The sequence below is a fragment of the Lagenorhynchus albirostris genome, chromosome 15 (assembly GCF_949774975.1).
Source record: "Lagenorhynchus albirostris chromosome 15, mLagAlb1.1, whole genome shotgun sequence".
In the NCBI taxonomy this organism is placed as follows: domain Eukaryota; kingdom Metazoa; phylum Chordata; class Mammalia; order Artiodactyla; family Delphinidae; genus Lagenorhynchus; species Lagenorhynchus albirostris.
In genome coordinates this window covers 41,539,163-41,563,580 of record NC_083109.1, presented here as the reverse complement: position 1 = coordinate 41,563,580, position 24,418 = coordinate 41,539,163, and the positions used below count along the sequence as shown (strand labels likewise).

The 24,418-nt window shown below is 38.0% G+C and overlaps 2 protein-coding genes across 2 annotated transcripts in view; both read right to left on the bottom strand.

Moving 5' to 3' along the window:
- MACROD2 (mono-ADP ribosylhydrolase 2) overlaps window positions 1–24,418 on the bottom strand; it is a 1,952,988-nt gene that overhangs the window by 1,127,524 nt on the left and 801,046 nt on the right. The window lies entirely within an intron of this gene.
- Window positions 1,821–12,399, bottom strand: LOC132505492 (heterogeneous nuclear ribonucleoprotein A1-like). Its single transcript, XM_060123591.1, is given in 3 exon segments — window positions 1,821–3,160; window positions 7,047–7,228; window positions 12,362–12,399. Coding segments are annotated over 3 exon segments (1,368 nt in total). The 3' UTR covers window positions 1,821–2,012.

Below are 24,418 nucleotides of genomic sequence, written 5' to 3'. Positions count from 1 at the left end.
TCAAAATGGCTGTCGATGTCTTTTTCATCCCTACATATCTCTTTGTCTCCAAAGCTGACTACTTTATGCCTCCATGATAACATTCACTACATTTTACCTTTTAACTGTGCACATCTTTGCATACATGACCCTCAAGCCATCTTAGTGAAGGCCAAGCAGATTTTCACATTCATCTTAGTACCCCTATAACTCCTATGACAGCATCATATTTCACATGTGAAACACAAATCAATGTTTGTTGACTCAAATTAACCCTAGAATAGTTTATCCGAAGATGAAATTGTGTCCCTCCATGGAAACCATCTACCAAGAAGCCACAACTTTAATAGGCTGACCTGTAAATGGGATGAGGGAAGAGTAAATAGAATTTGGTAAAATCCCCCCGATGCTCTTCAAACTGTCATTATATTCCACTGTAATTATTCTGTGCTGGGGACCAAAGTTCATCAGCAACTAAACAATTCCATCTCCCTAGGGGCTACAAATTCAAGGGGAAGGTAAATTTGTAACCTGGTGTCCAGCCTCCAGTTTAGGTGGCTCTCCAGGGAGAATGAAATCAAAATGTCCAAGTCCCAAAACTAAAAAAGTCACCTGCATAGGCTTAAAAAAAATCATAAATAAAATGAGCTGTCCTTTTTAATTCTTTGTCTCAATGACAACTTAGTTCTTTGTGTTGCTCCCAAAGACACCACCACTTCTTTTCCTAGACAGAAAGCTTTTTGTAAATTCACATGAGACCTCATCTTCCAATATCATGAGTTTATGTATATGTATATAGACCTAATTCCAACTAAAACGTACTGTGCTGTGTATAGTAATCTCTTCAGTATTCGGAATTATTTAGAGCTTCCAGCTGCAACTAAACCAGGATATTCTAAAACCTGCCCAGCAGCTTGTGGTGCCCTGGATTACCTCATGTCTCCATCAAGAAGAGAACTAAATAGCTCCTGAAATGACATTAGGATGTGAATTAAACACTCCAGTTAACACACACCTGATACAACAGTGGCAAACAAAACTCAAATATTTAATGCTGGCTGCATGCTGAATCTTTCCTCACCTGAAGGAAGTCTACATGTGTATATTTCCCCATGAGTTAAACCTGTGAAGTTCTGCTATTCGCTGAGAGTGAATAAATTGGCCCTGTGCCAGTCCAAATGATTTGCATTTTCCATTCCAAACTCTATTTGCATATCTTCAATAGCATTCTTCAGAATGTTTCATACTATATTAGGCTGGGTTTTAGAACTGTCATAGAGCTTCAAATCATCCATGTACTGCAGGCATGAGACGTTCACCTTCCCATCTTTGGGCTCTTTTGTTTTCTCAGGTAACGAATTGCAAACAGAATTGTAATATCTTAGATGTCTAGAAATACTCTGTATTTTTAAACTATGGCTCTCTTTCCCATGTGCTTTTTACCATATTAGTGATAGTTCATTTAGTCGCTGTGATCTGTAAAAAACCTAAATTTTGAGAATCTAACATAGAAGCATACATAATCTTTAGCAGAACTTGGGTTGGGGTCTTGAAGTAATAGATCTCTCCAGGACTCAGAAAATATTCCTTTTCTTTGATTTTCTTGCATCCAGATTTGCTGTGATGAGACACAAATGCCAGCGGAGGGGTCAGGAGCCTGTTTTTATGGGCAACGGGACTTCTGGCTGCTGTCATCTTCCCTTGCTTTTATTATTTATTTATTTATTTATTTATTTTTAAAAAGACACATTTATTCAGCGTCGTGATCAGACTATTACATTTAGCAATCAACAGCACGGGTGCAAACGAAAAAAAAAATCTATATTAAAACCCTTTGTTGGAATGCTTTACACTTCCCACAGAACAGAAACTAAAATAACCTGTTATACAATTAGTCACTAATACAGTCCTCGAGTTTTTTTTGCCCATACACAGGAGTATTGTCTAAAACATGTCTTCTTTGTAGCATCTAGGCCCTGCCAGCGCTGTGCTTGGCTGAGTTCACAAATCCGTTGTAACCTGTAGCTTCCCTGTCACTTCTCTGGCTCTCCTCTCCTGCGAAGCTTTGTTTCCTGGCAGTAATCAAAACCTCTGCCACTTCCATAGCTCCTGCTGCTGCTGGAACCGCCATAGCCACCTTGGTTTCGGGGTGTGGCAAAGGATTGGCCTCCACCACCATAGGGGCCAGAACTTCTGCCTCCAAAGTTTCCTCCTTTCATGGGTCCAAAATTTGAAGATTGACTGTTGTAACTGCCAAAATCATTGTAGCTTCCACCACCTGCAAAATTGCTTCCACTACCACCGCCAAAGCCGCCTTTGCCTCCTCCGTTGTTATAGCTGTCACTCCCGCCATGGCCACTACCCTGGTTTCCATAACCCTGTCCACCACTTCCATAGCCTCTGCTTCCTCCAGAGTAACCAGGGCCGCCTCCTCCATAACCACCATCATTACCAAATCCATTATAGCCAACCCCACTACCACCATATCCACCACCACCGCGGCTGCCACCAAAGCCACCTCAACCACTGAAGTTTCCTCCATGACCAAAGTTGTCATTCCCACCAAAACCACCTCCACGACCACCACCAAAGTTTCCAGAACCACTTCGACCTCCTTGGCTGGGTGAGGCACTATCCATCTCTTGCTTAGATAGGGCTTTCCTTACTTCACAGTTGTGGCCATTCACAGTGTGGTATTTCTGAATGACAATCTTGTCTACAGAGTCACGGTCATCAAAGGTTACGAAAGCAAAGCCTCTCTTTTTGCCACTGCCTCGATCAGTCATGATTTCAATCACTTCAATTTTCCCATACTGTTCAAAATAATCTCTTAGGTGATGTTCTTCAGTGTCTTCTTTAATGCCACCAACAAAAATCTTTTTCACAGTTAAGTGGGCACCAGGTCTTTGAGAATCTTCTCTTGAGACGGCCCTCTTTGGTTCCACAACTCTTCCATCCACCTCCTGTGGCCTTGCCTTCATGGCCGCATCCACCTCCTCCACAGTGGCATACGTGACAACCCCGAAGCCTCTGGCGCGCCTGGTGTTTGGATCCCTCATCACCACACAATCTGTGAGCGTTCCCCACTGCTCAAAATGGCTCCTCAGACTCTCATCGGTTGTTTCAAAGCTCAAACCTCCTATGAAGAGCTTCCGCAGCTGTTCGGGCTCTTTGGATGACTCTGAGTTAAGACATGACGGCAGTTGGCGGGGGCGGGGGGGGGGGGGAGTCAAAGATGCTTACTCGGCGGCGTCCACGAGCAGAAAGTTCCCTTGCTTTTAGATATGAGTGTTACTACCTGTCAAGGGAGGGCTTGAGCAAGGACATCAAATAATGCCTGGTGGGTGCACAATTTGCTCCATAACACCTGTGGCATGCCAAAGTTAGAGTTGCAACATCAACACATCTTTAATCGAAGATGACAATTTATCCATTAGAAAGTATTTTCACACTCTATTGGTAAAACAATGGTGAGGTCAGGAGTAAGACCTGAATAAAGTTGGAGGAATGAAATGTAGATGACAAGGATGATCAGCCAGGAAGGAAAAGGTAGAAAAAGGTTGAATCCAAGTAAAAAGGGCATCAGGACGAATAAAGAGAATACCGTATTTCATCAACTCAAAGATGGCAATATCATCCCACCTTAACATCTGTGTAATTGGAAGCTGAAGATAGGCTAGGATTTTGTAGGTTTGTCCAAGTGGTCACAGCACCTAACTATGGCAAAGAGGGCTGACCAGGCCAGAGTGGCAAATATGTTTATTTCACCTGTCAACTCTGGTCAACAGGTAGAGGCTGCCTGGATCATAGTGTTGAGAAGAATTCTGAGGCTGTGTCTTAGTGAAGAGTGTTGGTTCCATGAAGAAAAAGGCTGTGATTGATGAGTGATGTCTGCCTGAGAAGAAGAAATATTTACAGGATTACCATGAATTTGCCATCCCTAGCCCAGGCTGTCCAGATTAAGTGGGACAACTTTAGGTAGATAATTCTCCCCAGAGGTAAAGAGTTTGATTGCCTCAGTCTGAAACTCTTGCTGTGTAATCTACTCATAGAATTACTAAGCATGAATTTCAAAAGAGGGGATTGTCAGCTGACCAAGAAATTCTACTCTGAAGATAAACGGACAACTTTTTCTCACATTTTTACTCTCTCCATTATATAGACTATGAAGATGCCTTGAGAAGTTCTAAGAGGAGGAAAATGTCAGTCATTCCTATACAGTAGCTAGGGAGAAGGTTTTATAAGTCGGCTAGAATATATGGGTGGAAGCGTGTGTAAGTTCTTTGTCCAAGCCCTAGAAAGTCCATTAAGTGAAAATGAAAACAAAGTTAGGTAATAAACCTTAAAGAAGCATTGTTTTTACATCAGTAGTAGCCTTATTAGAATACACATCAATTTTAATTTTGCTTCAGTTAGAAAAGGCAAAAGCCCTTGTCTCATAGATGCCTAGTGGGGTATAAGACCACTCCTCATCAGCAATTGTCAAATCATTTGTTTAAATACCGTTTCTCTACATTCAACTCCCATCTTCCTGCATAAGAATAACGTTTCCGGGCTTCCCTGGTGGCGCAGTGGTTGAGAGTCCGCCTGCCAATACAGAGGACACGGGTTCGTGCCCCGGTCGGGGAAGATCCCACATGCCGCGGGGCAGCTGGGCCTGTGAGCCATGGCCGCTGAGCCTGTGCGTCCAGAGCCTGTGCTCCGCAGCGGGAGAGGCCACAACAGTGAGAGGCCCGTGTACCGCAAAAAAAAAAAAAAAAAGAATAACGTTTCGGGAGGATAGAATTTAGTGATATATGCCCCTAAGAGAGCCACGGAGCCCCTGGAGCTCATTAATCCCCCCACCCTTTGTGAGATGCAGGCCTGAAATGGTTGGAGTTCACTTTAAACCGGACTGAATTTCAAAGCAAAGGGCTCTGAGGTGGCAAACAGCTCATTAATTCAGAGTGTAATTCAGTGGCAGAAGAATTGTTTTAAACGCACAATCTAAAACTATTTAAATTCACATTATAATTATAAACAAAAAGTATGCACTTCAAATTTTAAATCTGGATATGTAATCTACCGATAAAACTAATGAACAGAAATTTTAAAAAAGAGGGGACTGTCATCTTACCAAGAAATGCTAATCAACCTGCTTTTTGAAGTGTGCCTCATTTGCATCACAAGCATTATTATGAAAATTCAACATTATGCTTCTGTATATTGCATTGTACTGCTCTGCTGAACATCAAAAGAAGCAGGCAACACTTCCTCAAAGTGAATAAAAATGTAATAAAAAATCATGATCAAAGATAACTTCAATTCTCTGTTAATTTTACCTAATTCCACTCCTGGGATAAGAAGTCCTATTCATAAGTTTTCTTTCCTGTAACAAATTCTCCAGCAACCTTATGGTCCCTAAATATATTCCCAAATGTAACGCATGCATAAATAAACATGAATCAAATTTGCATAGCCTCTACCATAAATATGGCAGCACGTTCATAAACTCATTAGAGTTCACTGTGAGGAAAACTCATTACACTCCCATTAGAACATGGCAATTAAGTTTTTAAAATTAATGTTACAGAAGTAGTTTTACTCTTTTTTTAAAAGTAACCAATAACAAATGATTCACCAGTGCTTTCTTTGTATATTTCTTTTGTCTAAAAATTAAAAAATAATTTTGCTTTCAGCATTGTGCATGGTGAAAAATTATAAGTAGATATTGTCTAATGCACCTGGGATTATATACCAGTTTCTTTATTTTCTATAAATTTAAAGCATTATTTTCCTAAAAAACTGAGATAAGAAAATCAAGCATGGAAAGTTTTAATTATCGTTGTTAATTATTTTAGCTGAAGAATGTGCCAAATGGTAATAAACACCTTATAAACTGAAATTAAATTTAATTAAAAATTTAAATGCTGAAAAATTACATGTTGAAAGGTGATGTGCAATTTTTTTTTCCCCAGAAAGTGTGAAGTATATACACTAAGACAATAGGTACTTAGTATTTTTTAAAAGTTAACATTTAAAGCCATTTTTTCCATAAATTGATTTTATCCACAAAACTTTTGTATATTTGTAATTAGAAGTCTAACGATATTACATTATATTTTGAAATAAATATCAGCCATAGACCACTTACATGTATTAAGAGAAAAAAAAAACACACAAGTGTAAGAGCAAGGCTTAGACTGAGAAAAACAAAAACTGTTTCAGTAATAACCACTGCTGTGAAATTCTCAAGTCCTCAGTCAGTTACTGGGTGACAAGTGTCTCTGTTATCATTATTCCTGAAAAAGGCCATTTGAGGGGAAGGAGCATTTAATAGCCCAAAAGTCAACCAGATCTTACTGATCGTGACTCATTTCTATAGCAAACCTCTATTACTTCTCTGACAGATCAAATTAAATTCTGCTTGGGAAAGGGATGGGACACTCCTCGTGGTTGAAGCAATGCTGTAATTTTTATTCCTGCTGAGTAAATAGCCTCAAGTCAAACTACTTGCCCTGACTAATGATCAAACATATCCAAGAATTCTGTACAAGAAATGCATTCGTCTCTCCTTTGAAGTGCATTGCTGGGAGAGTAATTGGGTTTGCTGGAGATTTTCCTTAGAACTGCAAAATAAATTTCTTGGCTAAGCATATAATCAAGCTACCGATTTTCTTTTTTTATTAAATATCTTCTTGTAAGAGGGTGGACACTGAATAAACATGTGCCTCAAAGGAATGTCAGAAGGATACACTACTGTCTCTTTGCTGACAGGAAAATTCTCAGCAGTGTTAGGTTAAAAAATTCCATCAGAAGAAACATTTCATTCAGTCATATAATCTCCTCTAGAAATACAAATGTGCCTCCTATATATTAATAACATTATAACTAGGCAGTCAGGAATATACAAAGATGAATATGACATAGAAACCGTCCTAAAAGAACTTATGAACTAGCAGGATAGGTATTATAGAAATAATTTTTTTAAACTATACAAGAATAACCATCAAGTCAGGATGCGATAAGGCTATCTTAAGAATGCCACAAAATAAATGCCACAGGGCATCTGATGAGAAAGAGTTTACTTTTGGTGAAGATGGTTAACAAAGGCTGTTTGATGATCATTACTATTATGTGAGCTAGGTATGCAAGAATGGATAGGATTTCAACAGGTAGGTGGTGGCTGGGGAGGCTTTTTAGGCCAGGGACAAAGGCAGCGAGGTAGGCGCTGTCTAGGAATGGAGAATAGTTCAAAATGACCGAAATACTAGAGAGAGAAGACAGAAGATAAGTTTAAGGAGGCAGACATAGCCAGAACACGCAGAACTTGAATGCAGACATCATTCATGGGGAGTGCACTGGGAGCTTCGGAAGTCCCTTCTTCTTCTGTTGATATTCCAGAAGAAGATATCCAACTGTCCTTTTGACAGTTAGTTGTCTTGGGCTGACTTTAAACACGGTAATCATAAGGACCGGTTTGCCTGGGAATGTCTGTTAATACTTCTCTTCTTGAGAAAAAGGTGTATCCCTTTTGTCTGGACGTATATATATTTAGACTAAAGTGGAAAAAAAAAAAAAATGGAAACAGGATCTAGTCAGGGCAGTTAGTGTCCTGAGGAGCTGTCCTTCAATCAACCTTTCTGAGCCAGACCTTTGCCTCCCAGACAACTGAGATTTTGGAGAAAAATACATTATACTACCACAAAGAGAGTATGGAATATCGAGAGCCTCAGACCATGGCAGCTCCCAGTGCCAGACAACTCATAATCAAAGTGAGTGAACCATGAAGAAGAAAGCTAGGATGGTCTCAGAATTAGCACTGTGGTCTCCATGCAGTGGAGGAAGTATAAGAGGTAAAGTGAATGCCCGGGGGGTGGGATAGCTTGGTGATGTGGCAGTGGTGGCCTTGGTAGTACCTGTAGCCCTACATAATCATGGAGTGCCTGGGGTTTGAAGACTGCGTGCGGCTGAAAGCATCGAAACATAGTGCTATAGGTTACGACTGACAGAAAGACAACTACCAGGGAGAATGGGAGAGAATATGTACAGACCAGAATACGCATAAAGAGTCCAGTAAAGGAGTTAACGAGAATGAGAAAACAAGAGCCAGCCCAGGCTAAACAGAAGAACCTGATTGGTAGCCCCTTTGAAATATTCCGAAGAGAACAAAAAGAGTCAGAAAGAAAAGAGGTGAAACACGGCTAGACCATATTTACCAATTGCCTTTGTCTCAAGGATATGCTAAGCAAATCTAAACACCTGTAGCAGACTTAAAGAGTGTGTCTAGATTAGTTCTGGGTCTACCAACAGGACAGATTTAATACACCTGCCTTGCCCAAACTGTGGAAAAGGAGAAAGGAAAGAAAGAAGTTACATCAATGATCTACAATGTGTGTGTGTGTGCGTGTATTCTTTTAGTAAAATGTATTTTGAGCATACCCTAATATATGTATATTTATTCATCAATTATATCTATGTACTAATACATTGGTAAATTATATATGTTATGAAATATACACAGACATACAAATTTAGAAGGATGAGAAAAATAAATTTAAAGAGAAGTTCTAATATTTCCTTTAGAGGCCAGTAAGTTAGGCAATTGCTTTCTCTCCTAACCATACGGCAACGAGCTTCGATTTTTATATTCTGTAGGCAGTAAAACAACAAGGAAAGTTTAGAACATGATATGAGATGATCAGATCGTTGTTTTAGGAAAATTTAGCAAGGAGATCAGAGTTGGGATGGTAAAAGGGGAGCTAAGACTGGTAGACCAGAAGCCAGAGACAAGGCCACATTGACGGTCATGGTATGAAATGATAAAGGCCTGGATTTATGTGTTGATGGTACAAATGGAGAGAGGTGGGCACACACACTCTGGCCATTGAATTTTACAGGAAACAACCACACAGTTATACCAAACTACTGGCCCTCTGATGACTGCCCACCAGCAGCATTTTAAACAGCCAAGGCCTCTAAGTCACTGTCAATTCGGGGGACATGCTCACAGATCACTTCAAGAGACTAGAGCAAAACTTACTTAGGGACCAATTCTGAGTCCCATCAGGCCACGATAAACATTATTTTATGGGAAGTGGGAAACCTCAAGTGACCCAGTCCATGTAATTCACATGTGTGTGTCAACTGGAGATGGGCCGACAGCCATTACAAGATCATATTGCTTTGTCTTACATGCTGGCATTCCAGAGGCAATGTAATTTAAGACGCAAGCTGGTTTTCGAATGTCTACAAAGTACTCAGCTTAAATCAAATTCTTACATGCTATCTCTCATTCCATCAGATTCCTGTTTTAAAGTATTAGGAAGCCAAAAGGAGTTTAAAATCACAACGGGAAATGCAAATCAATCTACAACAAATCATTTAACAGGTACCCTGGAAGAGAATTTTATTGCTACTGCCATTAACAATTTGCTTATCACTGACACTATCCTCTTTATGGATAATAGGTGGTTACCCCCCTCACAACTTAGGGTGACACAGAGGAAAAAGTAGCCCAAACAATCCCCACATCACTTCAAGGAAAAATGCATTGAAATGACTAACTTTTCCCAAGGTCATCAGGCCAAGGGATGGGTTCTTCTGTTTCAAGATAGCTTACCTCCTGACCCACAGCATATGGTTTCTATTACTGCTAGACCATGACCACAAAGACATTTCAAATCCCTGTGAAAAATGTGATTCTACGTCTCCTGCTCAGTTGTATGTCATAGAGGACAGTTGAAGTTCTGGCAGATGAGGGGGAGGGGAAAGGGCAGCAGTGGGATATAATCCATGCCATACCTTTACATGATATGACTAGGTTTGTAATAGAAACCTTCTCACTTCTGGTTTCTCTCTTTTATCTTACAAACCACTTAGTGCTCACAGTGAACACCCTTCAGTGTATCATGTTTAAGCTCTCCAAAGATGTGAAACATCTTTATCAAGGGTGACAGCTCTGCCATTCACTAATTTGCTTTTCAAATTCTTTTTTTCAGGGATATAAAAGTAAATTTATGCTATTTAATCTGCAGTAACACAGCAAACAATATTCTGTCTGTGATGATTAAACAATGTTTCTGAAATTATTTTGAATAGATATTTACTTGTAGGTGTTACAGTTGCCTCAGAACATTAATGAGGACAAGAATTAGTCAACTAATACAAGATATTGCACAAGGCACCCTTAATCCATTCAGATAAATCAGGCTTTCAATATGAACATAATAATGTTCTGCCTTATTAGATTTCACAAATGATGTTTCCTCAGTTTTTAATATAACATAAAATGTAGAACTGTTGTCTGGTCTTGTAAAATAATTTTATACATTTAATTATGAGTTTCTAGCATACCCTAATTTTATAGTAGCTGATTTACAACATCTCTCTGGGCACGGCATTTAATGGTTCCTGACAAAAGAGATGGGCAAGAGATTACACACACACACACACACACACACCCCACACACATACACACACACACACACAAATATTTACACAAATATGAGCAAATAACTCAAACAAGGTATTTGCTTTACAGTGAAATCCCACCAAGTAGAAAAAAAAAAGTTTTGAGCCATTTTCCTAATTTTATCTTTATTAATTATTTTTGTCCCACGGTATTAACTTAGCGCTTTTTCAATGTGTCCTTTTCATTTGCTTGCTTGTTTGTTTTGGCTGTGCTGTATAGTCTTTATTTTTCCTTGGGTTAGTTCTTTCTTTGTGATCATTTTGGATAGAATGTTTCATGGAAACAACAAGAACAACACTCTGACATCTCCCCATGGAGCCTGAATGTGTCTAGATGGAAATAATACTTTAGTATATGCAAAACACTAATCAAATTAAATTCCCTGGTTGAGCATGATGTAGGGAAATGCATCGATATGGTGTGTCCTATGTAAAGCAAGAGAAACTGTCATATCAAAAAATGCTAATTAGTGGAAAAAACTGATCCAAATGATTGTTTTATTGAGTTGACTGGTCAATTCCATTAAGAAGTGGTTTCTCTTATTCAGGTACCCTTTTGTAATATTATATCAGACACTTGATCTTGGGAATTATAAAGGCAGGGGTTTTCAATGTAGTTAAGGCCAGTAATTTACAAAGAAATGCAATTACTGATAGGAAACACATTTCCAAGGCTTTGTTACATATCCATTCACACTGCAATTTGTTAAATAACAAGAATACAAAAAACTTGAGCTGCATTTGTTTTCAAGGAAGGATATACTCAGCTATCATTATCCTCACTGGGGGCTCCTAAGCACATCTGAATTTTTCCATTGCTGTGGCAAATGTATTTGTTAATTATATAACAATTTCCTGTCTGTTAGACAATCAAAAATGTCCTAATGGTAAGCCTCTGTCTTGATGAAGAAATTCACCCATGGCCTGTTCTGTGGTCCCTGGGAAGACAAAGTTCATTTTGAAAATCTAATTTTATTTTCTAGATATTATGCATATATAATAAACACTTTCCACTTTAGTCTTCAGGAATCAATAATGAATAAAAAAGAAAAATTAATCTACCTTTAATTTACAGACCAATCCATCACACCTTTCTAATTAATCACATGATTTCTATTTCCTCTTATCATTTTGAAAAACTTTTATGAACTCTCTGAAGCACACCTGCTTGTTTTTTACAATCTATTTCCATTCATTCTTTCAAGTATTTCTGGACTATCTAATATTTGTTATCCATCATCCTGTGTACAGACATGATTTTGAAGGAAGAAAATTCTCAGTCCCTATGTATATTTCTGCCAAACTGATTCATTCAACTTGGTATTCTGTTTCATGGTCCATCATCACCAAAAGTTAGGAGATAGCTCTAAAAGTTTGATTTCCTATTAACAACCTTTACAGACCTCTTACCCATAAATTAATCCTTAGGATGCAAGTAGGAGAGGGTTCATGTAGTCAGTTCTGTCTTCTAGAGTTTGATTGAATAGTATGGGCAACCTGTGGATGGCATTTATAATTTTATACATTTCAATTATAACCCTTCAGATTCGCTGCCATTTTAAGATTAAAGAATACTGGCTTCGGGGCTTCCCTGGTGGTGCAGTGGTTGAGAGTCCGCCTGCCGATGCAGGGGACATGGGTTCGTGCCCCGGTCCGGGAATATCCCACGTGCCGCGGAGCGGCTAGGCCCGTGAGCCATGGCCGCTGAGCCTGCGCGTCCGGAGCCTGTGGTCCGCAACAGGAGAGGCCACAACGGTGAGAGGCCCGCGAACCGCAAAAAAAAACAAAAAAAGAATACTGGCTTCATAGATAGTACTCATTCATTTGAGTACTGAAGAGTAATGAACAGTACATAGAGTAATAAGGGGAGAACTCTCTATTAGCCTTGATCTCCTTTGGGGCCTCTGTGTAGATCCCTTTTTGTCTTTACCTTTTTGGAAGTACAACCAGCTGGACCATATCCAGCATCCCTCCCTGAGTTATCCTGAGGATAGCAATGGAGGATATTTCCTGAGGATAGATATGGAGGAAACTGGGACATTGGGATTTTAAGCAATTTGTGCTACAGGACAGTAATCTCTCAATATGCTTCAATGTAAACTATTCCCAGGCCATAATTTTGGGAAACTCAGCATACACTTCATATTATCAAACTGAAAGACTCTGATATGCACTGCAGTAACATTTAAATAACCTAACTCTGTTTAACCTACCATTTCCTAAATATTTTGGAGTTGGAAACCTTCAGTCTTTTGTGTGTTTATGGATTTGGGGAGCTTTTTTCTTTGTTTGTTTTTGTTTTTTGGTCTAATAACTATGAGCAATCCACCTTTGGGGGAATTCTGCTATTAATATATTCATTTGAGGATCTAAGTGTGTATAGCAAAAATAGAAATAGAAAAGCCCATGGTAAAATCCTTCATTGTAGGTTGTTATTTGACATATTAACGTTTTCCTGAAGAAGCAATGCAAGGGAAAGGCTACCCAAAGGCATATAGTACTTAGCTCCAAGTAATGCCAAGATCTTATGTGTGATGGGGCCTAGCACAGTGTCTGGAATGTACTAAGAAATAGGTAAAAAAAGATTAAAATAGAATTGAAATGGCCAGTGGCTTCTTCAGTTCCAGTTTCTAAGAGGATGGCACAATGCCCCCTCCTAGAGCAATGGCAGTAAATTACTCTGGTCCAGTATCTAAACAGGATACTTCAGTTGGCTTAGATCTTACTGTCTATCTGCCCAATACAGAATCCTGGATTCACCTTGGATTGGTTGTTAACTCATCTTTCATGTGTTCTTTCATTTATGAGCAGAACTCCTGTTTCAAATGCATGCCTTCCTGTGCCCACCTTATCTTATACCCTGATTCCTGAACCTTTCCACACAGAATGATCTGGAGTTCTAAGGCTCTCTTTTCCCTCATGTGTCCAAAGCCCAAGTAATAAATAAAAAAAGATGATGGGAGATCCAACAGTACCAAGGAATTGATAGAGTTTAGATAAAATTGTTGTTATAAAGGAGTTTACGCACATACAACAGCAAAACTGAATTCAACAAATCATCTATTTAGTTCTATTTTACCACAGTAAGGGGAGAGTCAGCTTTAACAAATCCATCTCTCTTTGTTAATCATTCACTCACTCAAATAAGCATGTATTCTCACAGACACACAACTAGTCAATGCACGGAGCAGAATCATTAAAGCACATTTAAAATTTGTGCCTCCCGAATGTCTATTACCCTAAATCCACTGAGCTTTAACAATGACTAATACAATCCAGAAGACAGTAGAATAAAGTTATTTCAACTAATGATTCTGGTTGTTAATGAGTAGACATTGTAGTACTAAAGATTCTGCCACTATAAAAATGTCCTAAAATATTTTGAAGTATCTTAAAATGTTTAAATATATACAATAAATACATAGAATGAAGAAACTTAATAACCTATATCTCCAACATACACTTAACTGGTCCCTTATGATTTTAATTCTTTCCTTACACTGAATCTACAGTGATGGGGACCCCTGATATGTACCAATCGGAATCATTTACCCACTACTGTTGTCAAACATCATTTTACGTGATTGAATTGCTTCACGACAAAGCACAATCTGCCCTCCCTCTAAGGGTATGAAAACATTACTCACACTACTCTAGAAGCTGGTCATGCTAAATACTTCCTATCAATATATTTCCTCTTCTAGTATTCTCTCTGAAATTTGATTCTTCCACCTAAAACAAAACAAAACAAAACAAAACAAAAACACCAGTGGCAAGGGTAAAGGTCACAAGTCAGCATTTCTTCTTCAAATATCTCCATTTAGGGCTTCCCTGGTGGTGCAGTGGTTGAGAGTGCACCTGCCGATGCAGGGGACACGGGTTCGTGCCCCGGTCCGGGAAGATCTCACATGCCACGGAGCTGCTGGGCCTGTGAGCCATGGTCGCTGAGCCTGCGTGTCCGGAGCCTGTGCTCCGCAACGGGAGAGGCCACAACAGTGAGAGGCCTGCGTACCGCAAAAACAAAACAAAACAAAACAAAACAAAAATCTCCATTTAAATGCAAATTTTGGCCTTTAACCTAGCCTTTAAACAGTCATTTCATAGAAATGCAAAAAGTAAGAGTAAATTTTGTGTTTTACTGCAGAGTAGCTCCCTAATGTGCTATTTACCTTCATGTATGCTATATTTATCCTACATTTTTAGAGCTTGATGGATTTCTTTAGGGACAAGTAGTATTTTCTCAGAAAATTCAATTTTTAAAAATTTGAATATGAATAGAATGGTTTACAGCTAACTTTAAGAAAATAGAGCCTCATCGTTTTTTATAATTCGAATCACTAGAAGTTGCTACATTTTTTTCATCATAGTATTTTTATTTAGCTTATGCAATTTACAAAGCTATGGCATTCATTAGTGACAAATAACTTGAAGTAGTTTTTATTACTGTTGAAACTAACTTGAATACACTTCTATGAAAATAAAAATGTAAAGCAATAGCATTTTCTACTTGCATTTCAAAATGTAATAACTGAAAACACTGTAAAATACTACTTAATAATGAGGTGACACTTTTGTCCCGGTGACTAACTTGAAGTAAAATTAAAATGATTAAAGTTTTAAAAGAAACAAAAAAGCTATTCAGAAAATATTAAAAGTTTCAAAGCATTAAATTAATAGAACTTCAGAATTATTACCAGAATTAAATTTTTTACGAAGTGAATTGAGATACAGAATCATAAAAACAGATGTGAATGTACTAAACTGTTGCCTTTTCAGTGCCCTGTAAGGCAGTATAAAAGCCATTTTGTACCTCCAGCCGACCCCCTCAGCCTGTCTGTGAGGTGACTTGTTTGCAGCTGTTGGGGGTAGTCTCCTCACACCAAGGCAGTGTTTCTTTCAACTTTTCCTCCTCAGCAATTTCTCTCAAGCCATGGCAGATGTCTTAGCTCCCACACTGGGTGGATTGGAAGTATAAGGGAGTTAATATCCCTCCCCCTAGATACCTTCACAAATGGAATAGAAGTTAGAGAGCATCTTAGAACTGTGCTGTCCAATGGAGTAGTCCCTAGTCAGCCATTATGTGGCTGTTTACATTTAAATTAATTAAAATTAAATAAATTAAAAATCCAATTCTTCAGTCACACTAGTCATATTTCAAATGCTCAATAGTTATATGGGGCTATGATACAGGACAATGTGGACATAGAACACTTCCATCTTCAGAAAGTCCTATTGGACAGTGCTGTTTAGAGGGACACTTCTGTTTAGAGGGAGGCTATGTCTTCTACATTTTTCTTCAGAGGGTCCCCAGCAGGATTGAGCCTCAGTTGCCCTCAGTGGTAACCAGGTCAAGAACATATCCTTTGTTGGGTTTTGTCCTGTTCTCTAACTTACTCCCTATCTCTTCACTTCTACTTCCTGGGATGGTAACCAAATAAACTATTTGCACCCAAATCCTTGTCTCAGGCTCTGCTTTGTGGGGTATGCAAACCAAGAAAGGTAGCATCTCAACGTTTTTGATTCTGCTTTAATTCAAGAATCCCATGTTTAACCAAGATGCAGACAGGAATAAGATAATTATAATAATTAAATTATATGCTTTCATAGTTCCTCCCCTCCATCCCCCTTCACCTGCTTGAGCTTCATGCCTTTACTAATTTTATAACTACCTGGTCTTCATTGACTTGATCAGGCTGAGGAGGGAACAGGACAGTGTCAGAGGCCAACCAGACAGGCCAAAATATTGTATTTTAAAAGGAAGGGTAGTTGAAGAAATAGAGGGATGGAAAGGAGCGAAGTAGAGAGGAGAAGAGAAGAAGAGCAGGTGGCCTTAGGCATGGAACTCTGGAAAGAGAGAGATTTAAATAGGAGGGAGTATTAGGAAGCCTGGATCTACAACTTCTTGTCTGATGCAACTCTCACTACTGCCTTCCAGAAAGACCTTCAGGAAAGATCCACATTAGTTTTCAAGGCTTTCTGGGGTTAGACTTCAACATCTTTCTGTTGTAACACTGGTCTCAAAGGGACCAAGCACAGTCAGGGTGCATCCCCAAGAATAAAACAACCATTCAGTGTGAACCTTACATTTGTACTATAGTACCATGCACTACTTAATGCAAGAAAAACAAAAAAATGAAAACTATGGCAAACACATAACAGCCTGACAGTGTGACATTAACAAAGCATCTTTTCCCAAAATTGTGGGGATTAAAATTATCTTAGATGTTTACACGTGTTTAGTTACTGGCAACATACTTGAGGTTTAAAGGGCAACCTGACTTCTGAAATGATTTTCATAAAGTTTAGTATCGTATTAAGTTTATGGCAAACATTACTAAATTTAAGAATTGCCTTAGCAGGTAACTACTAATACTGTTAGTAAGTAGCCCTTGGAACTTTATAAAAACGAAAGTCTGTGAAATTGTCCATCCCTTTACCATGTAAGAAGCATCCACCAGTGGGCTTTAAGCCGTACTTTGAATATTATTACGGTAGAACTTTCACTTTTTCTCCTTTATTTAAGTTTAAGGTAGACTATGAAATTTACAAATGATAATAATAATGTGACTGAAAATGTAGGTGATTTGCTCATTTGTTTGAAAATCAGTGTATTCCTGCTAAACATGTATTTCTCAACTTTGTTATTCAAAGAGTAAAATAGCTTTCAAAGTTCAAAATACATTATCAATGAAATTGAGACACACTGATAAGACATATACATTAACTTGTACACTCTCCACAGAAATCTCCCACACAGAAATACCAAGTTTCAGTTAATTGCATTTTATCACTTTTTCTTGGGGGGGGAGGTGAGGGGGAGTAGGAGTGTTGGGAAGTGATTTTGCCAAAAAACAAGTCTTATATTACACTGATATTCCAACAGAATATCTGAAAACTTTTCTCTAAACTTTTTTTTTTCCCTATAAGTCGAGGATTTTGCCTCCAATCAGTCACATCAATAACATAGGAAATATTTACCAAAAAAATGGTAAATTCGCCCATTCATGCATACATTCATTCACTCACTCAGGACATCTATTAAGGATGTAATTGTGTCAGGCACTGTGCTAGATGGTAGAAATCTAGAGAAGTTAATTTAACCAACAAATATTTATTGGACACATATTTTTTTGTTAGGCCTTTGGTAGGTGGTGAGCTAAGAGTGGTCACCAGTTCCTTCCACTGAGGAGACACAAGAGTGGGGAAACCAGGTGAGCAGAGTGAGGTTTCCGGTACTGTAAGATGAAGGCCACCCCAGGGAGGCATGCTCACAACCACCACCCAGAGCAAAACGTGCAGATAAAATAACCAACACCGAGCTTTAACAGTATATATAGAGAAAAATACCTTGCCACTTGGACTAGGCACAGATAATTTTGGTTCAAATTATTTCTAAAGGAATATTTTTAAAGGATAAATGTATTACTTATGAGGGCATCTCTCTAGCCAGCAAAGCAAAGGCAGGTTGACTTCTTGGGCCCACTGGATAAAAGAAATATTTCTATGGAACAGTTACTGATCCTCAAATGCCTGAAGACAAGTTGTTTTCTGATGTAGGTTAAACAAGTCCTTTCCCTGTGGATCTGGCTATGATATGCATATGGTAATTCCCTGCCAGTTAATAATTTGACCCTTATTTCAGTCCACCGTTAACTAAATTATTACATTTGAATGTGGTTTCTCTCAATCTGCACATTGGACATTCTATAAATCAATATCTAGATTGTTCCTTGATTTTTCTAGTGCTATATGAACACACAGACATTTCACTCGGTTTAAGGAAATGAAGTACAAATAAAGATTACACTAACATGCTCTTTCTAATAAGTGAAAAACAAACCTGGCATCATATTCAAATTTGGTATTCAAATGCTTTATGTAAGAATCTAATTTTTTTAATTTCAATTAAGCAGAAAGATACCATCCTTAAGAAGCTTGCCAATGTTTTATATAACACAAAGCTTAAGCATTAAAGTTAAAAAAAAAAAAAGGCTCTAAAACCATTGTACAAGTAAAGAACACAGCAAAATATTACCCGATTACCATTCCTAGTGGCCCAGTGATCACAGCATGGCCAATTCAAGTTTCAGTGATGCCTCTTTAAGCCTTAATGAACCGTAGTGCCCTAATGAGAGGTTTCACTGAATCCTGGTCAACCAAGCATGCAATTCACAGAGAAAAGAGAAAACTAGCAACCCACTGCATCTTAAATGGTGATATTTGTATCAACAATGTTTACAGGCCATTTTTTCCTTTGGATTAAAAACAACCAAACAGCTATGGTTCTGTGGGACTCGTATATAAGGGTGTTCATTCAATTTAACGTAAAACTCATTTTATGTCATGGAATATTCTGTGTCAATTCATCAATGTTAAGGAGTAACTCAACTGAACTTTTAGGAAAATAATATTTGCATAGTTTTATATAGTCAGAAGTACAATTTTGAAATAGTTCACAAAGAATCAAAGATTTTGTCTATAGAAATTTAATGCTGAGACTAAAAAAAATTATTTTCTGGAAACAAAGATAGTCAGTTCATTCAAAAAACAGTATTGGTTTGTTTCTGACGACTTTCTGGCATCATATAAGTCAAAACCGTATTCGAACTCCACACATTTTCGTTCCCTTTCTAGTGACTTTGGTGAGTGTGGACAGAGTGATGGGTAGAATATGTCCAAAGAGAAAAAGTCAGACTTAAAGGCATTACTGTTTACAGTCTAATGTGGTGCTCCAAGGTCTTCTCCTTTTTGCTTAAGACCCTCAAAAACGACTGTTAGACAACTGGGAGTGGAACTTCACTTGACACCAAGTAACCTGAATACAGTGCTTGTAGCATAAAACTCCACCTCAGTGACGTGCTACTCTTTTGAGCATAGGCATCACTTTTCCCTTTAAAAAACAGTTCTGGACCATCATATGTTAATCATTGTAATTGTGAGCAAAAGGAAGAGAAGGGAGTTGAAAGAGACTCTGTAGACTATGTTTTTATTGTCTAACCATAAAATAGAAAAAAACGACCTGACTTAGAATATGCCAAAGCATACCTAGCATTCCCCAGTAGGAATGTAATGTCTAATGGTTGCCAGCATGATGTAACACAGTATATATTATATCCCATGCACAACCTCACCTTTTAAGTGTCAGATATCATTTCTTTAGGGAGGCCTTTCCTGACTTCCCACATTAGATCAGGTTCAAACTCTCTGTAACTTTTCCTTCATAACACAAGTTCCATCCAGAAGGCACTTGTACAATCATTTATTTCAGATTTGCCTCCACGCACTGCATGGTAAGTTCCAGTAGAGTGACAGGGGTGTCTGTTTCACATCATTGCTGTATCTTGGGCCCAGCACAAAGCCTAGTGAACAGGGAGCACGCAAACGGCTTTGATGGAAGCAATGAAAGACCATGCCATTCAAGTTAGTCCCAAAAGTAAAGTCGGAATCAGGCAACTTCCTACACAGGTGTGTTCTAGAGGGTATTTGAGTAATGTGTTTGAAATTTAAACATTCATAACCTTTCACGTTCTTAAAGAGAAGCTGTGTATTCAGGAATGGTCAAAGAAACATTTATAATCACAATAGCTCAGAATCAACTTAAATTCCAACAGCAGGTAATTAACTAAATAAATTATGGCACACCCTTAAAATGTACCAAAATAGCACAAAATTAGTTGCATGGACTAAGTATACATAAAACACACACAGAAAAACTTTATACATACAGATACATTGGAAAATATAGGTGAAAAATTCTGAAGGGCTATCAACCATTAACAGGACTTATCTTTAGGTTGTGAGACTACACGTCATCTTTATTTTCTTCATTATGCTTCCCTGTTTTTCCTAAGCTTTAAAATTGACCAACATTACTTTCATAAAAAATTAAAATTATTAAACTAAAAGGATACCAGGAAGATGGATTATGACAATAACATGGGTAGAGCATAATGATTCTTGCATATAATCCTTTTTTACTTTATGAGACTATGAAGTCTTCTATATTAGATATTATGTAAAAACATTAGTTACATATTTTGAACTACTATTAATACGTATTAAAATCTTATTCAAATGCAAATCAATAAGTAGGCTTGTGAAATTAAATGTCTAACCTCCAACACTTTAATAAAGATAACAGTTTTGGAGAGGGACTGCAGCAAGGAGTATGTCTGGCAACTTTTTATTTTGGCAAGGGAAATGTGCAAATATAAAAATAAGATGAATTCAAGAATTATTACATTACCTATAGCACAAGGAACTATATTCAATATCCTGTGATAAACCATAATGGAAAATAATATAAAAAGAGAATGTCTATATGTGTACAACTGAGTCTTTTGCTATACGGCAGAGATTGGCACAACCTTGTAAATCAACTATACTTCAATTAAAAAAAAGAATTATTATATTATCTGTAAAATACAATCTCTGAAGTCTCTCAGCGTGCAAAACCTAAGTCAAAAGAAAATTTAAAACTTCTTTTCTACAAATGAGGTCAATGGCAAGGGCTCTGGTTTATGACACTGAGGGAATGCTTAAAATCTCAGAGAAGGGCTAATATCTACCTAGAGCTTACTGTGAAGTAAGTCCAGATACCATGCAGAGAAAACGCCCAGGCCAAAGGTGGAATTCCGAGCTGCTTTTATTACTGTTGTTGTTATGCGTGGGGATGGGATAGAAAAAACTAATTTGCACGAATCATCAACATAACTGTTGCAACCTCCTACTTAATGCAGTCTGTATGGAAGGAGACTACCTACTGTGCAGATTGACAAGCAAATCCCAAGGATATCAATAAAGAGTTCAATAAGTCAGTTGATGCCAACTTATTTTTTTAATGTACTTGGAGTAGTCCCCAAGGGCCCCGTGGCTGCCTCAAAGTAGTTCTGTAACAGCAAATGTCACAGTCGTCCAAGGATGTGGGGATGCTAATGTAGCATTCTTCATAAAAGAAAACTGGGTTGCTGCTCTGCCTGACATCATAACAAAGCCATGATGGATGTGTACTCCATGTGTTGAATCGATTTTTGTTAAGTCTGAGCTCTCATACTATTTTATCCTAATGTGCCCAAATAAGCAGTGTTGACTCCTTAATTTACTCCTTTTAACGCCAGCAGCTTCCAGGACTCATTAATGTGATGCTGCATTTAGGCTGTCTGCTGAATTTGCTAACCACAAATGTAAGAAATCTGAATTTTTAAAATTGATAACAGGAGACACCTTCAAGATGGCGAAGTAGTACGACGTGGAGACCACCTTCCTCCCCACAAATACATCAGAAATACATCTACATGTGGAAGAACTCCTACAGAACACCTACTGAATGCTGGCAGAAGACCTCAGACTTCCCAACAGATATATATATATATATTTTTTTTTTTTTTCCTTTTTCTCCTTTCATGAGTGTGTAGGTGTGTGCTGCTTTGTGTGATTTTGTCTGTATAGATTTGCTTTTACCATTTGTCCTAGGTTTCTGTCTGCCCTTTTTTTTCTTTCTTTTTTAATATAGTTTTTAGCGTTTGTTATCATTGGTGGATTTGTTTTGTGGTTTGGTTGATCTCTTCTTTCTTTCTCTCTTTTTGATTTTTTTTCTATTTTTATTACTTTTAATTTTTTTATTTTTAATAATTTTTTAGAATTTTCTATTTTAATAACATTATTTCTTTTCATATCATTCCTTTCTTTCTTTCTCCCTTTTCTTCTGAGCCCTGTGGCTGACAGGGTCTCGGTGTTCCAGCCAGGTGTCAGGCCAGTGCCTCGGAGGTAGGAGAGCCAAATTCAGCACATTGGTCCACGAGAGACATCTGAGCTCCACGTAATATCAAACGGTGAAAGCTCTCCCAGAGATCTCCATCTCAACGCTAAGACCCAGCCCCACTCAACAACCAGCAAGCTACAGTGCTGGACATCCTATGCCAAACTATTAGCAAGACAGGAACACGACCTCACCCATTAGCAGAGAGGCTGCCTAAAATCATAATACGGTCACAGGCACCCCAAAACACATCACTGGACACCGTCATGCCCACCAGAAAGACAAGATCCAGCCTCATCCACCAGAACACAGGCACTAGTCCCCTCCGCCAGGAAGCCTACACAACCCAAGATCCAACCTTAGCCACTGGAGGCAGACACCAAAAACAACGGGAACTAAGAACCTGCAGCCTGCGAAAAGGAGACTGAAAACACAGTAAGTTAAGCAAAATGAGAAGATAGAGAAAAACACAGCAGATGAAGGAGCAAGGTAAAAACCCACAAACAAAACAAATACAGAGGAAATAGGCAGTCTACCTGAAAAAGAATTCAGAATAATGATAGTAAGGATGATCCAAAATCTTGGAAATAGAATGAAGAAAATACAAGAAACATTTAACAAGGACCTAGAAGAACTAAAGAGCAAATGAATAATGATGAACAACACAATAAATAAAGTGAAAAATTCTCTAGAAGGAATGAATAGCAAGATAACTGAGGCAGAAGAACGGATAAGTGACCTGGAAGATAAAATAGTGGAAATAACTACCACAGAGCAGAATAAAGAAAAAAGAATGAAAAGAACTGAGGACAGTCTGAGAAACCTCTGGAACAACATTAAAGGCACCAACATTCGAATTATATGGGTCCCAGGAGAATAAGAGAAAAACAAAGGGACTGAGAAAATATTTGAAGAGATTATAGTTGAAAATTTCCCTAATATGGGAAAGGAAATAGTCAATCAAGTCCAGGAAGCACAGAGTGCCAGACAGGATAAATCCAAGGAGAAAACTGCCAAGACACATATTAATCAAACTATCAAAAATTAAATACAAAAAATATTACAAGCAGCAAGGGAAAAGTAACAAATAACATACAAGGAAATCCCCATAAGGTTAACAGCTGATCTTTCAGCAGAAACTCTGCAAGCCAGAGGAAGGGGAAGACATATTTAAAGTGATGAAAGGGAAACATCTGCAACCAAGATTACTCTAACCAGCAAGGATCTCATTCAGATTCGATGGAGAAATTAAAACCTTTACAGACAAGCAAAACCTACGAGAATTCAGCACCACCAAACCAGCTTTACAACAATGCTAAAGGAACTTCTCTAGGCAGGAAACACAAGAGAAGGAAAAAACCTACAATAACAAACACAAAACAATTAAGAAAATGGTAATAGAAACATACATATCGAAAATTACCTTAAATGTAAATGGATTAAATGCTCCAACCAAAAGACATAGACTGGCTGAATGGATACAAAAATAAGACCCATACATATGCTGTCTACAAGAGACCCAATTCAGACCTAGGGACACATACAGACTGAAAGTGAGGGGATGGAAAAAGATATTCCATGCAAATGGAAATCAGAAGGAAGCTGGAGCAGCAATTCTCATATCAGACAAACAGACTTTAAAATAAAGACTACTACAAGAGACAAAGAAGGATACTACATAATGATCACGGGATCGATCCAAGAAGAAGATATAACAATTGTAAATATTTATGCACCCAACATAAGGGCACCTCAATACGTAAGGCAAATGCTAACACCCATAAAAGGGGAAATTGACAGTAACACAATCATAATAGGGGACTTTAACACCCCATTTTCACCAATGGACAGATCATGCAAAATGAAAATAAATAAGGAAACACAAGATTTAAATGATACATTAAACAAGATGAATTTAATTGATATTTATAGGACATTGCATCTAAAAAAAAACAGATTACACTTTCTTCTTAAGTGCTCATGGAACATTCTTCAGGATAGATCATATCTTGGGTCCCAAATCAAGCCTTGGTAAATTTAAGAAAATTGAAATCGTATCAAGTATCTTTTCCAACCACAATGCTATGAGACTAGATATCAATTAAAGGAAACAACGTGTAAAAAATACAAACACACGGAGGCTAAACAATACACTACTTAATAAGCAAGAGATCACTGAAGAAATCAAAGAGGAAATCAGAAAATACCTAGACACAAGTGACAATGAAA